The sequence below is a fragment of the Pinus tabuliformis genome, chromosome 4_2, assembly GCF_031772625.1.
Source record: "Pinus tabuliformis cultivar Carrire ecotype Pingquan chromosome 4_2, CPIR1, whole genome shotgun sequence".
NCBI lineage: Eukaryota > Viridiplantae > Streptophyta > Pinopsida > Pinales > Pinaceae > Pinus > Pinus tabuliformis.
The window spans coordinates 74,629,960-74,642,798 of NC_142304.1; the positions used below are offsets into that span (position 1 = coordinate 74,629,960).

A 12,839-nucleotide genomic window follows, 5' to 3' on the forward strand; every position below is an offset into this window, starting at 1 on the left:
ATGTTGAAGATGTTAGATTCCACAAGGTTAGCTTGCACATCAATTTGTTCATCCTCACTTTCTTCCTCTTCACTCCCCTCATCTTCAGATGATGGGATTGAGACGAGCTCAACCTATCTTCTTCACTTTGCTTTTTGGGAAAGAGTTCTCCATTTGGAATATAGCTAGATTCTTGGGCCCTTTCCAAGGTGGTGATTTTGTTCATGATAACCATGTCACGTGTGTTGGCTTCTTCAGTGAACTTGCCCATTTTCTTGAGGATGACAAGGAGAGTTTCTTCATGTTGATCTTTGGACTTCTCCATCTTGACCTTAGATCTAGCTCTATGGTGTCAGTGACATCTACCTACAAGATTCGTAGGTTTTCTTCAACTTCCATTGCCATCTCTTTGGCTTCAGCCAATGCAGAAGGTTTCTTATCTCTTAATACATAGGTTAAGTGGCCACCCACTGCTTTTATGAATTTATCAAGAATATTAGTTTCAGATGGTTTCAAATGACTGGGTATGTCCTTGACTACCCTATCAAATTTTTGAATGAATTCCCGTACATCTTCCCTTCCCTTGGTTATTTGGTAGAATTTTTCAATGTTAAAGGTTCCTTGGGCATTGCATGACCACCTCTTCATGAATAGGTCTTTAAAGTAATCATAGTCTTCTATGCATGCAGGGGGAAGGCTAAAGTACCATTCTCTTGCTTTTCCTTCAAGCGATAGAGCAAAAAACATCATGAGCCTATATTCATCAAAGATCATCTTAGGGGACATTTTCCAATAGAATTCTTCAATAAAACCATGGGCAGTCCAAGTAGCATCCCCTTTGAACTTGGATAACCATTGGTTATATTTTTCAGGTAATGGTTTGGGGTCATCACTCAATTTCAATGGGGTAAAGACACTAACCAAGTGTCTTTCATTTTTGGTCGTCTCGGGTTGATCTTGTTTTGGGTCAGTGTTAGAACTATATGGCATCTTTGGGGATGGATCACGGACTTTCTCAAATTCAGGGAAAAGGGTGGTTCCAACAAGTGATGGAGTTTTCTTTCCCATTTTTGTAGCTTCCCTAGTTAAAGGAGGAATATTGTCGCCTTTAAGTAAACTAGGGGTTTAGACAATGAGTGGAGTCACCAAAGGAATGTTTATAAATGTCGTTTAATGAATCAATTCCTCAATGTTTCACTAGGGAGGTAGACTGTCTCCCTCCTCGACAACGATGCCAAAATGTTACCGCTCAAATTAGCAGGGGGCCTAAAAGTGGCTCCGAAAGGAACAATTTCTAGGTCAAGGGCAACAATGGAAACTTAGCCCATTGCCACCTCAACTAAGACTCCCTACTCTTTACAGACTTTCATTGATGGGAGGAGACCCAATATATGGAAGTCACTTGTGAAGGATGAATCAACAAATGGATCTGAAGTGACCTTAATGATCCTTTTCCTAAAAGGGGGTTAAGAATGGAGCTTACTTGCTCTTCAAACAAGGTACAAATATTTATAGATATGGAATTGAGGATTTAAGGGCTAGGTTAGAAGAATATACCTTGTAAAGGAGTTTCCCAATCCCTAAAATCCTTATTGGTCTTGACTTCCCAAGTGGTTCTTGAAGAATTGACCTTTCAAAGGTATGTGACCACACAGGACCAAGTGTACCCAACCCAAGTTAAGGAGAGAGAATCTAACAACCAATGATGATCTTAACCTAAACAAGGAAGGGGAAAGGATCAAAGCAAGAATTTCCACTTAAAGGTGTCAAATTGATCCTATGAGGTGCTAGCCTAGGGAAAAGTTTTATCTTAGAGCTAGGGCTTGGGATATCTCACAACTCCAACATCGGAATGGCTTCAAATTTGGAGGAGGCCTAGAGGACACACCAACACAGTAGAGGCTAGGAGATCGAACCTTTTCTATGGCTATTTTGTCGGGAAAGTGATGCCCTAGGTGACCCAACCTGGCTAAACCTAGAAGATAAAGGGAAGAGGTGGAGAAAAATGTTCTTTGAGTGATCACCTATTGGTAGACCAATGCCTAATCCCTTGGGGAGAATAGAGTCTAGTAGAATGATGAGAAAGGACTTCGTATTTCAGTCAAGGAGGCTTTAAGGACTACTTCGCTTGGCCTTAAGGCAAGAAGAAGTGACCTCAAAGTTTTTATACTTTTCTTTGCAAAAAGAGATGGCTTATCACGATAAATTCACTGATAGAATTGTCCCTAGGAGGTTTCATTCAACATACATGGACCATACATTGAGAGATTCTATATAGAAACAATAATTCCACAATTTCACAATTATGCAATGCAACAATTAGCCCTATTACAGCGAAAATCCCATTCAATGCATATGACAAAAGTAAAACAAGAATAACATTGAATGTGTGTACTTACATGTAATAAAACATATCCAACCATCAACAATTTGACAATAAAGAAGGTCTAAGATAAGATACTCCAATCCAAACATCAAAATTCATATATGCTCCAATTCATCCTCCAAGAAAAAGTGCGAAATTCTCAAGAGAGAAGAATGATCCAATCAAAAGTGATGATACAAATGAATTCATCTCTCTCCTATTTATACACTCATTAAGAGTTCGAATTACCTAATTTGAGCCTACTTTAGCCTACCAACTAAAATAATGTGCAAATTACTATCTATTGGTGACAAGCACACCAAACTAGCTCACAAATAAAATAATAAGGCTTCCAAGAGGTTGAATGATCAATAATTCATGTTGTTGGGCTCTCTAAGAGACCTAATGAAGTCCACAAGTGCCAAAGCAATGAGTTGGATTTCCAAAAGTAATGGACAAGGCATTGGCCCCTTGTTCTCCACATAATAGACCTGTGGTGCTCCTAATGGTTGTGAGGGCACACAAGTGACCTCATGGGTCTCCAAGTAAGTCAAAGATGCCTGTAGACCATCTGTAAGAGCTCAGATTATGGTTTTATTGATGCCACATCAACATACAAGTCTCAGGTCAGCTGCCAAGTGCATGGTACATCTGTGGGGATGTCTGGGCAAAGGTGAACTAGGTGCATCTTCCTCGCCTTCAAGGTGAATCGCGAGCAATCTCTGAACATCTTTGGGGATCCATGGAGTGTTGTCTACTGCTGTGGAGCCCATGGCTCTCAACACACACCCTACATGTGCCAATGTAGCCTTCTAGAGGGTTAGAACCCCGTATAGGGAGACCAAATCCAAGATGGAGACCACCTGCAATCCCACATAAGATCCAATGCGTCCCCTAGCCTTCCAGTACAACACTTCATCAAGGAAATCGAGTAAAAGACCTTACAAACCGTGGACCACAAGTGGAGACTTCATAATGGCATGGTCTTCCATAATGGGCTTTGGCATTTGCTAATGTCTCCAAAACTCCAAATGGGAGTATCCCATTAGGTGGTTTCTACTCCTAAAGGGGATAATATGTTTAAGGTACATCCTTTAAAAGGTGGTGGCATGTGACAAAAAGATGAATGTAGTAGGAAATGAGAAGGGGAAACCCCGGGCCACATGATGGGGTACAAGGGTAGCTGACAAGAGGGAAGCCCACACTTGGGTATATAATGTATAGGAGGGAGCAATCATGGTACATGAGGTGCCCTGGCCTTGATTTTTTCCACTATTCTTTATATGGCCTTTTCCTTGTATGATTTTTCTTTAATTAACTGCTTGGGGCTCAAGGAGTAAGAGCATGATGTGTGAGATATAGCAGTGGATACCCCTTTTTAAGGTAGGGCGGTTCATTGCCCACCAAGGGTTGGGACAATCATGGGTTCCTAAATGATGAAGGAGGCTCATAGAACCTGTAGGTACCAGGGTGATGGCCATGATGATGGGGTAAAGCACATGTATTGGCTTTTGCCCACATGCTAAATGTGTTTGTCCCAACCATCTTTTGCATTTTGTGGTACATTTGCGTGTTGAATGTGGCCAATTGTGCTTTTACTTTTGTTTTTAGTTGTATCAACCTTTGGGGCATCATTCCAAGCATGACCCAAGGTGTGGGCAAGGGGAAGGGGAGAGCTAGCCCTATGTGGACCTAGGTGGGGAGAAATGATGAATGGGGTAATAAGGAGTGGAAAGGAGGCAATATATGTGGATGAGGGATTGGGACCACACAATCAAAACCAGGGCTTTCTATGAAATACCATCCATAAAACGAGATGGTCAATAAAAGAGATTCCACAGGACTAGAATCCTAGGTTAATATCCAATAGGGATCTAGGGGACAATAGTGCAGACCTAACCCATTTTTTCCGCTGAATCCCTCCATTAATCCATGCCCATAAGCATCCATGATAAGCAAACTACAATAGTCAATTACCAAATGATAAGGCATACTTTTAGGTCCAGGAGGCCCACCTTCAAACATATGATCATGAAAAATGGGTGAGGGGCCACATGGCTGGCTCAGGTTGCAGAGAAATGGCACAATGAGCTAGTTGGTGGCTACAAGGGGCTGTTGGCGGCTGACTGAGGACTATCTTGGAAAATTATTTTCTCTTAAGGATATCACCCACAAAATGGTTGGTAACAAGTTTCATGCACAAGTCAAATTATTAATGTCCTTCATGCTCATTGTGTTGATCAAAGTCAAAGGCTTATTTATAGCTTAGAAAATTAATTTCTCAAACATGTAATTTGAGTAAAAGTTACCTCTAGATGCCAAGTCGGCCCTACCTTGGAAGAGACATCTAAATCGAACCCCTCTAGATAGTATAAATAGAGTACATGTTGAGTTTATTTGGGGACAAGCAATTTGCATGATCTGATCTGAAATAATTCAAGAAGAAGAGCAAAATCAAGGGAGGCCGAAATCTTAAGTTTGCATGTGTAAAGGAAGGTTTTTTTGAGCTTGGATATTTAATAGTTCTGCCATGACACATCTCTTGTTGAAATATTGTTCTTGGTGTTGTACATGTTGTTGGTCTTTCCCCTTGTGGGGTTTTCGCCCTAGCTTGGAGCCTATATCTTGTGTTCTTTGTTTCTTGTGATCTTCATGTTTTGTAGGTTTGATAATTGTTTGATGAAAAGAACATAATAAAGATTAATAAGAATCCAACAACATTCACAAGCAATTATCAAAGAAGAGAAATCCACCCTAATGTACAAACAACATGATTTCTCAACACTCTAGATATTAACTTTATTTTATAAAGTAAAAGTGAATTTTACTTTCTAATGATTAAAAGATGACTTAAGTTGTGTCAATGAGAGATTAAGTCACAACCATTGATCTCAAAGTGATCAAGATCAGATTTTAACCGTCAATCACCTTGAAGATAGGGATTTAGTCATTGGAAAATTATAAAAACAAAACTTTAGGAGAGGAAGAGATACACATTGGATGAACAAGGGTTTGAGCTGAAGAGGAAGAGGGAAAAAGATTGCAGCAAGGGAAAATTACAGGGGTAGTATGAAGGGCAAGCTAGGGCACACATTTCAAGGCAATACATACATAGATTTTGGGCATGAAGTTCCAAGTAGTAGAGAAGCAGTTTTCAGGCAGTGGGACAGCATCAACTTGATGTACCATATTGTACGGATTTCGTATAGTCCTTGTAGCCATATGGACAGGTTGCACAAGACTCGAAAACTGCACAGTGCAGAGCTGTTTTAACTTTTGGCACAGAGTTCAAGGAAGATTTCTGTGGGTGAAGTTCTCAGACTTTTGGGCGAAGTACAAGTTCATAAATTTCTGTAATAATTTCCAAATTTATTTTCTCTATGGGATGAAATAAAATAATCACTTGTTTGCTGGTTTCCCCTTGGGGTTTCGGGTAGATCACTGTGTCAAATTTTCTTTGTAAATGGTTTCTATTTCCACTGCATTTGAAGTTAGTGAACTAAGTGTATTGCTATTCATAAAATCAGATCTGGAAAAAAATTAGTAGCACATTACTGGGGAAGCTTGGACTTGGCTCTAGAGGAGTGATAATTTTCATGGAATTAATCTAGAAATATTTGGAGACATTTGTTTGGTTGTCTGGAGGAACGATTCTGGAATGGGTAGGCCCCTTCAAATAGGAAGAAGGGCCAATGACAACCAATCAAAGACATAACAGTCCAAGTCTTTGAGGTGGCTAGAGAACGTGGGGTAATGTTGTACTTTACTATAACTATGACTTCTGAAGAGCTAGAAGAAGTGAGGGGTTAGGGGGGCTATTAGGCCCCTACACTAGTAGTATAGACTACTAGTGTAGGGGCCTAGGGGCAGTTGGAGACGGGGCTTGGGGGATGGAGTGTGTCCTTCCTTTGTGGTCTAGAGTGTACATAAGAAGGGAAACTAATCAATCATGAGTTCATTCTTTTCTACTGGTTTATATCAACATTCATGCATCCTGTCCAATTTAGAAACTACTTTTAAATAAAAGATAGGGTGTTCAAACTTTATACATGATATTGATATTTTTCCCCAAGTCTTCTTAGCCCAGAAAGGCATCTTTTAGTTAAGGCATAGTTATAAATTGTTCTTGCATTTTAACAATTGTGGCATTTGAGTTTACAAAATTGTGTTGAATGAAACTTTCATGGTGTGATGCTTGATTAACACTACTTGTATCACGTATATATTTAAAGTGGATATGCTTTGCTTGATCTATTACCAGCCTAGATCCATCTTAACTCTGGATCTTATAAGCACAGAGAGGGATGAAATCTCTTTTCACTCTAAAAGAGTTTTGCAACTCAAGAGATTTGATCTCTCTTGATGCTGCACAGAGAGGGATGGAATCTCTTTTCACTCTAAAAGAGTTTTGCAACTCAAGAGATTTGATCTCTCTTCATGCTTGGTAGATCCGGAGTTAAGATGAATTTAGGTTGCTAGAATATATATATATATATATATATATATATATATATATATATATATTGGTAAAACCATCGGTTGTCAAAATCTGGAGCCCAAAAACTGCCAACAGTAAATTGACTATTTTACTTGAATTTTATTTTAATTATTTTTATGTAATTTGACCAAGTCAAAATGTTCATATAATAGGACAGAATATTACAACATCTCTTCCATACTGAGCTGGAGAGCGCCCCTTGGCACAATGAACAGATTAGATTTTCTAGTAATTCGAGTCATCTTAGAGTTATATGCATTCACTTTTTTATATTTGATTGTAATAGAGACAGAATTCAACTTTAATAGTGCCATTTCAAGAAGTTAACTTCAGCTTTAAAAATTTCCTTGAAGATTTTATCAAATATTGAAGAGCCACACCTGCAAGTTCATATGAATCTCCATTGCACCTTCTCTTTCTCCAGCCACGTGATTTGAATAGGACCTGCATTGCTTGTGTTTATGGTTGATTGAAAGAACATGAAGACTCTAACGATATTCTCACAATTCTCTACTTGCAGCAGAGATTTATCAATGCCATCGACATGATGTCTTAAGACTATACTAATCTTCTCGGCCAAGAAGTGCCAACGTTCTTTCCCAATAATGGAGAAAATATATTAGGGCTATTTTGGAAGTAGAAAGGCAAACAAATGTGTTTATGTGAAATTAAACATTGTACAGCACCCTTGGAGTAAGAGAAGTTTAGAATAATAGTAGGTGAGGAAAAGTAACAAAATAAAGTTTATTGTAAAAACAATCATTTGTCCACATGCGAGAAAACACGAAAAAGATTTAAATTGGCCTTTAAGATTATTTATGATTTTGGAATGTTTTATTGCAGGTATTTTGAGAGTCTAAGTCACTTGTCAAGTGCAACATCATCTATATTGCTGTTGGAGACTCAGGGATGAGTTGTCCACCCCGCCTCAGAAATGTTATGTACTGTTCTGTTTTGTTTTGTGGATATTCACATATCGTTCGTTCTTTGTTTCCAAATATTCCCACTCCGCTAACCATTCAGGTTTCTCTTTCAAATTTCAGATACTCCAGAATGTTTTGGCATCCCAGAAAACTCATACTGTATAACAGTCGGTTCATTTGAAAACCCGTAACTGTATAACAGTCGGTTCATTTGAAAACCTGTAACTGTATAACAGTCGGTTCATTCGACCGAAACCAATTTTTTTTCCATCCGTCTCAACAAAAATATATAACAACGAGTTCCATTAACATAACAATAGTACGATAGCCACTTTCTTGGCTTTGTAAGGAAGACATTGGCAATGAGGCACTCATGTTGTTGAAGAGGATAATAAATAGCGGCCAAGTCCTATGTCTGTTTGTTATTTGTGTATTATTAAACAAGATAAGCTGCGACGCAGCGAGTCCCTGCGTGAAGTTGAGCCTGCCTTCGAGCCTGCCTTCTCTAGTAGCTGTTCGATCCAGACCCATAACCTGAAATCTAGAAAGCCAGCTAACTGTAAGACTTTCAGTCATTGATACAGGCAAGTGCATTTAATTTAATTAGCATTGAGCGGTCAATTAATGTTTTCGCCAGAAAGATTAATATTACAAAAATACAGGTACGGAAATATGATGTTAATTAAGCAACAAGGTTGGTGTTCATACAAAATATACTCAAGCTCCTGACTCGTAACATTCTTCCAACAAATACAGACAACTTTAGAGAAAGACAACTTTTGAAACTTGAATGATGCACAATATGTGTGTTGTTTTGAGTTATCTGGGAATCATTTTAAGCATTTTCAAACTCAAATGATGCAATGTGTCTATGTGTTCTCCCTAGTAAGAAACTCTTCATGCTATAGCAGGAGATATAGTGGAGTAAGTTTTCTGTTTGCCTTGCCTAAATCTGAATACAACAGAAACGAAAACAAAAATCCATCTGGTTGTCCACTGATATTCTGTTTTCAACATTGCAAACGAAAGATTCTGCCGAAGACTCTATACCCTGATGTCTGTTGATTCCATGGAAGTGCCATCAACAATTTCGCATATACTAAAAGTACCAGCTGAGAGCTCCAGTGCTTCTTTACATAGTACGAAGTGGAGGATTTAAGGATGGGCTTTAGGCAGAGTACATCAGCTGAACTTAGGGAGCCTGATGAAATTCCATTGGCTCAATCCCTTGTTTGCCATGGGATACAAGAAGACTTTAGAGCTTGATGACGTACCAAGTGTTGCAGGCAAGGATACTGCTGAAGAGTCATATCGAGGACTTGAAACCAACTGGTGCTGCCAAAAGGTCGAGACAAATATACAGAACCCATCAATGCTAAAGGCCATCCTGTCATCTGTTTGGAAGGGAATGATAATCAATGCTTTGTTTGCAGGCATATTTAGCTGTGCAACATATATAGGTCCATATCTGATAAACTTGTTCGTAGAGTACTTGGGAGGAACAGAGCATTTTTCCTATGAAGGCTATGTGCTGGCCTCTGTTTTCTTTGGTGCAAAGATGATTGAGTCATTGGCCCAGAGACAATGGTATTTTGGAGCCCAGCAGCTTGGGAAACCATATATCTACGTAGGCTCCAAGAGCTGAGAAGGGTTGCCTATGCAAACAGAAAGATCATAGCATCATTATTCTCTAAATCATAGAAAATCATATGTACATCCACACAGTCATCTAAATGATTTAAGTAGGCCTAAAGCAACCAGAGATTGTAGCAAATATGACAGCCCCATAAGAAAGAAAAGCCTAAAAGGCAAGTTACTAGGAATTGGATTCAGATGTACATACAGATCTGCCAGATTTAATCCTCAACATGAGATATGCCATATTAATCAGTTGACTCCATATTCCAGAGCCAATGTTTGGAGCCTGATGAAATTCCATTGGCTCAACCCCTTGTTTGCCATGGGATACAAGAAGACTTTAGAGGTTGATGACGTACTGCCCTGGACCAAAACTATTGGTGTGAACAACAGCAGAGTTTGGAATAAATGACCGCATTGCACCAGTTATCTTCCAACGTAAAAGAGGGCATAAAATTTGCTTACTGTCATTGCATCATCCCCTATGCCAGCCATCGTCAGGAGAAGACCTGCAAAGCACGATCATGGTGTAATTCCATTTGTGATTGCTTGAGAAAATCATAATCTAGGTATAGACACCAATTCAAAAGAAAAAGATCACTCCTGTTGCCTGCATATCAACCCTAGTTCTGCGTACAATAGATAAAAACTGACCAAATATTCCGACAACTAACCTGGAATGCCACCCGCAGTTTCTGAGCAAACCAGGGTAAGAAATATGTGATCTAACTGAGAGCCAACCCTTATAGGTTATCAGTCCATGTGCATAATAATCTTATCAAATCTAAGAGCGTGATATTTTGCTATTGGGTGTCTAACGGCTCAAGTAAACTTGAATATTTTATCTTACAGAGAAGGCAGACACATTAAGAAAACAATGATTTATAAAGCTGTATATAAGTGATCCAAATAACACTAATTCAAAAGCACAGCTTACTCTTGATAGCTTGAATTTGTGTTCAGCAGAGAAGCGTTGCAGCTATAAGAAAATGAATTTCTGAATTTACTTACCTTGGTTTGGAAATTAACCTCCGGGGGCTTGAAGGGGTAATCTGGAGGAAAGTGGATCATAACAAAGAAAACCCCTCCGGCGTAAGGGCTCTCAGTTGGGCCCATTATGGTTGCCTTCCAATGAAATAAATCTTCGCCAACAGGCCCTGCACTGCAGGAAGTGGGGGGATCCCTCTGCAAGTCCTGGAGTTCTTTTTGAATGCGCTTGCTGGCCATGTCTTACTGGAGTTCCTTCAGCAAATACAACCAAAAAAGAATCAGTTCCGCTCAGATCCAGTTAAAAAGCCATAAAGCAAACCACCCCTTTCCCCAACCCGCAACAAAGTCCCCCGCCATTTTCCAAAAACCCAATAACCAGCGGGGTTGTGAAAATGGAGATGTTATTACTAACATCGATATAGAAAAATAAGTGTTTGCCGGTTAGACTGTTGAGCAAAGGTGATTTGTGGAGGCAAATAATGAGTGATGGATTGGCAAAGATGGAAAACCGTTTTGCAGTTGTAAAGAGAAATTGATCAATTTCATGAAGACATAAGGGCACGTAGCACAAATATTACCCAACAAATTGGCAGAGATCCTGAGCAGTCTGACTAAACAGATTCATAGTAGCAGATAAGATAAAGATCGGCTGCACCAAGGCTAACTAGAGCTAAGATGAATCGATGATCAGCTCATCCGGAGACGGTTAGAAACTGAAAAACAAGTTCAGCATAACACAGAGGCAAAGGAAGATAATGAAAGCAGAAGCCAAAGAGATTCACTGGTAGATAGAACGAGTGAATCAAATAAGGGGCGGCCCTTGCTAAGTCAAAATAGAACACAATACCCACATAGCAGAGCATGTACATTAGTAACCTATTGGGCATCTAAATAAGGAGATCTTGGTCATAAATGAAAAAATATATATATCCATAAAATAAAGCATACATTATAGCTTGAAGTGATCTGAACAGGACTGTCAAAACATAAAATCGCATCTTAATCATACATACATTATAGGTTAAAGGGATACTGGAGAGGAGAATCTAAGACCAAATACCAATACCCACATACTTCAATATTATACATATTAGCCATCAAAACAGCAAGAGTATGAAACTGCTAAAATATGAGAGAAACCCACCTGGTGAATCGGCTGAACCAGAGCACCAACCACAGCACAAGGTCACCAAAGGCTCAAAATCTGCAGAAAACAATACCCACCCAACGCCTCAATAATGACAAACTGCAGGATATAAAGGACAGTCCACCGGTTAAAGAAATGCGGGCAACCCAGTATTCAATTAGGAAAGATACACAACGAAGGAGAGGAAAGAATCACACCGCCTGCTCTTCAAATGCTTCGCACAAAACCAAGGTCCTCCAGGTGAATGGCCCATTCTCACTCGTGGGCTTGATGAATCTGTCATCAATTCTCTCCCAGCTTTCAAATACAGTAGAGGTGATGGCCTGGTACACGATAATGAATGCGCAGTTCGCCTGAGTGAATTTCAAGATGACGAGAATCTCAGGCTTCTTCCCAAATGCACACATGCTTTTCATCTGCCCTGCATTGATATGTGGCTCAGTACCCATTCAAACTGCCCTCTCTGTCGTGCCAATATCGTAGCCTTGGTTCCTACCCCTGTGGAAGGAGTAGAGATTCCGTCTGAGGAAGTTTCTGAATCCACTGTCGATTCTCCATTGCAAAACCCATATGAAAACGGGCAAGGGATGGCCATTGAAGCTCCGACTGAAATGGCCACATCGCATATCCGAGCACAGAGTGACTTGGTCAGGAAGCATGGGAGAAACAACAGCACATCTCAATGCAAAGAGCTTTCAAATGCTTCGCACAAAACCGCCGAGCCGCTAGGCGGACACGTCCCGCCATGCAAACCTTGACCATACGGCCGACACCTGCCAAAGAACAAGCAAACGTTAGCATATGTACCGAGCTTTACTAAACCGCATACCGGGCAGAAGTAATGCTAGCATTAAAACCAGACACCGTGACGGTTAGGGCGAAAATGCACCGGGTTTATTCGTTTAAGCTATGGTCTGGCCTCTTCCGCCTCGGGAAGAGGCCAAATAAGATGGCGCACGATGGCCAAAGAATGACTGCAAACGAAACTTAGCATATCTCCTCTCTAACCGCCGTATAACAGAGAAACGCAGGGGTCAAGTAATGCTAAGTGGGGGTCCTATCGATCACTATAGTCCCTGCCGGATGCCAGATGGCAGGGGTGAATGGCCCATTCTCACTCGTGGGCTTGATGAATCTGTCATCAATTCTCTCCCAGCTTTCAAATACAGTAGAGGTGATGGCCTGGTACACGATAATGAATGCGCAGTTCGCCTGAGTGAATTTCAAGATGACGAGAATCACAGGCTTCTTCCCAAATGCACACATGCTTTTCATCTGCCCTGCATTGATATGTGGCTC

General features: G+C 40.1%; 1 protein-coding gene across 4 annotated transcripts; it reads right to left on the reverse strand.

Annotated features, from left to right (window-relative positions):
* Positions 1 to 8,656: 8,656 nt before the first annotated feature.
* LOC149168292 (ubiquitin-conjugating enzyme E2 5A-like) lies at positions 8,657 to 12,113 on the reverse strand. Of its 4 annotated transcripts, none has more exons than XR_016259745.1 (6): positions 11,538 to 12,113; positions 10,415 to 10,645; positions 10,078 to 10,132; positions 9,869 to 9,912; positions 9,609 to 9,761; positions 8,657 to 9,420 (listed from the first exon to the last, which is right to left on the reverse strand). XR_016259745.1 is itself a non-coding variant. In XM_089428220.1 (6 exons), exons 2-5 carry the CDS (start codon positions 10,628 to 10,630, stop codon positions 9,653 to 9,655), a joined length of 429 nt encoding a protein of 142 aa, XP_089284346.1. In that variant the 5' UTR covers positions 10,631 to 10,636; positions 11,538 to 12,113; the 3' UTR covers positions 8,657 to 9,420; positions 9,609 to 9,652. The 4 variants fall into 4 exon arrangements, 3 of the variants coding, with proteins under 3 accessions (XP_089284346.1, XP_089284345.1, XP_089284347.1); XM_089428220.1 differs by having other exon boundaries at positions 9,609 to 9,766; positions 10,415 to 10,636; XM_089428219.1 differs by having other exon boundaries at positions 9,609 to 9,766.
* Positions 12,114 to 12,839: the final 726 nt, after the last annotated feature.

Excerpts from the sequence above, each read along its gene's own strand:
- LOC149168292 (XM_089428220.1), bottom strand. The coding sequence starts at position 10,630 with ATGGCCAGCAAGCGCATTCAAAAAGAACTCCAGGACTTGCAGAGGGAT. Across the intron at positions 10,133-10,414 it reads AGGTTAATTTCCAAACCAAG|TTAGATCACATATTTCTTAC; the intron begins GTAAGTAAATTC and ends GTTGGCTCTCAG. Across the intron at positions 9,767-9,868 it reads TAGGGGATGATGCAATGACA|GGCAGTACGTCATCAACCTC; the intron begins GTAAGCAAATTT and ends GTTTTGGTCCAG.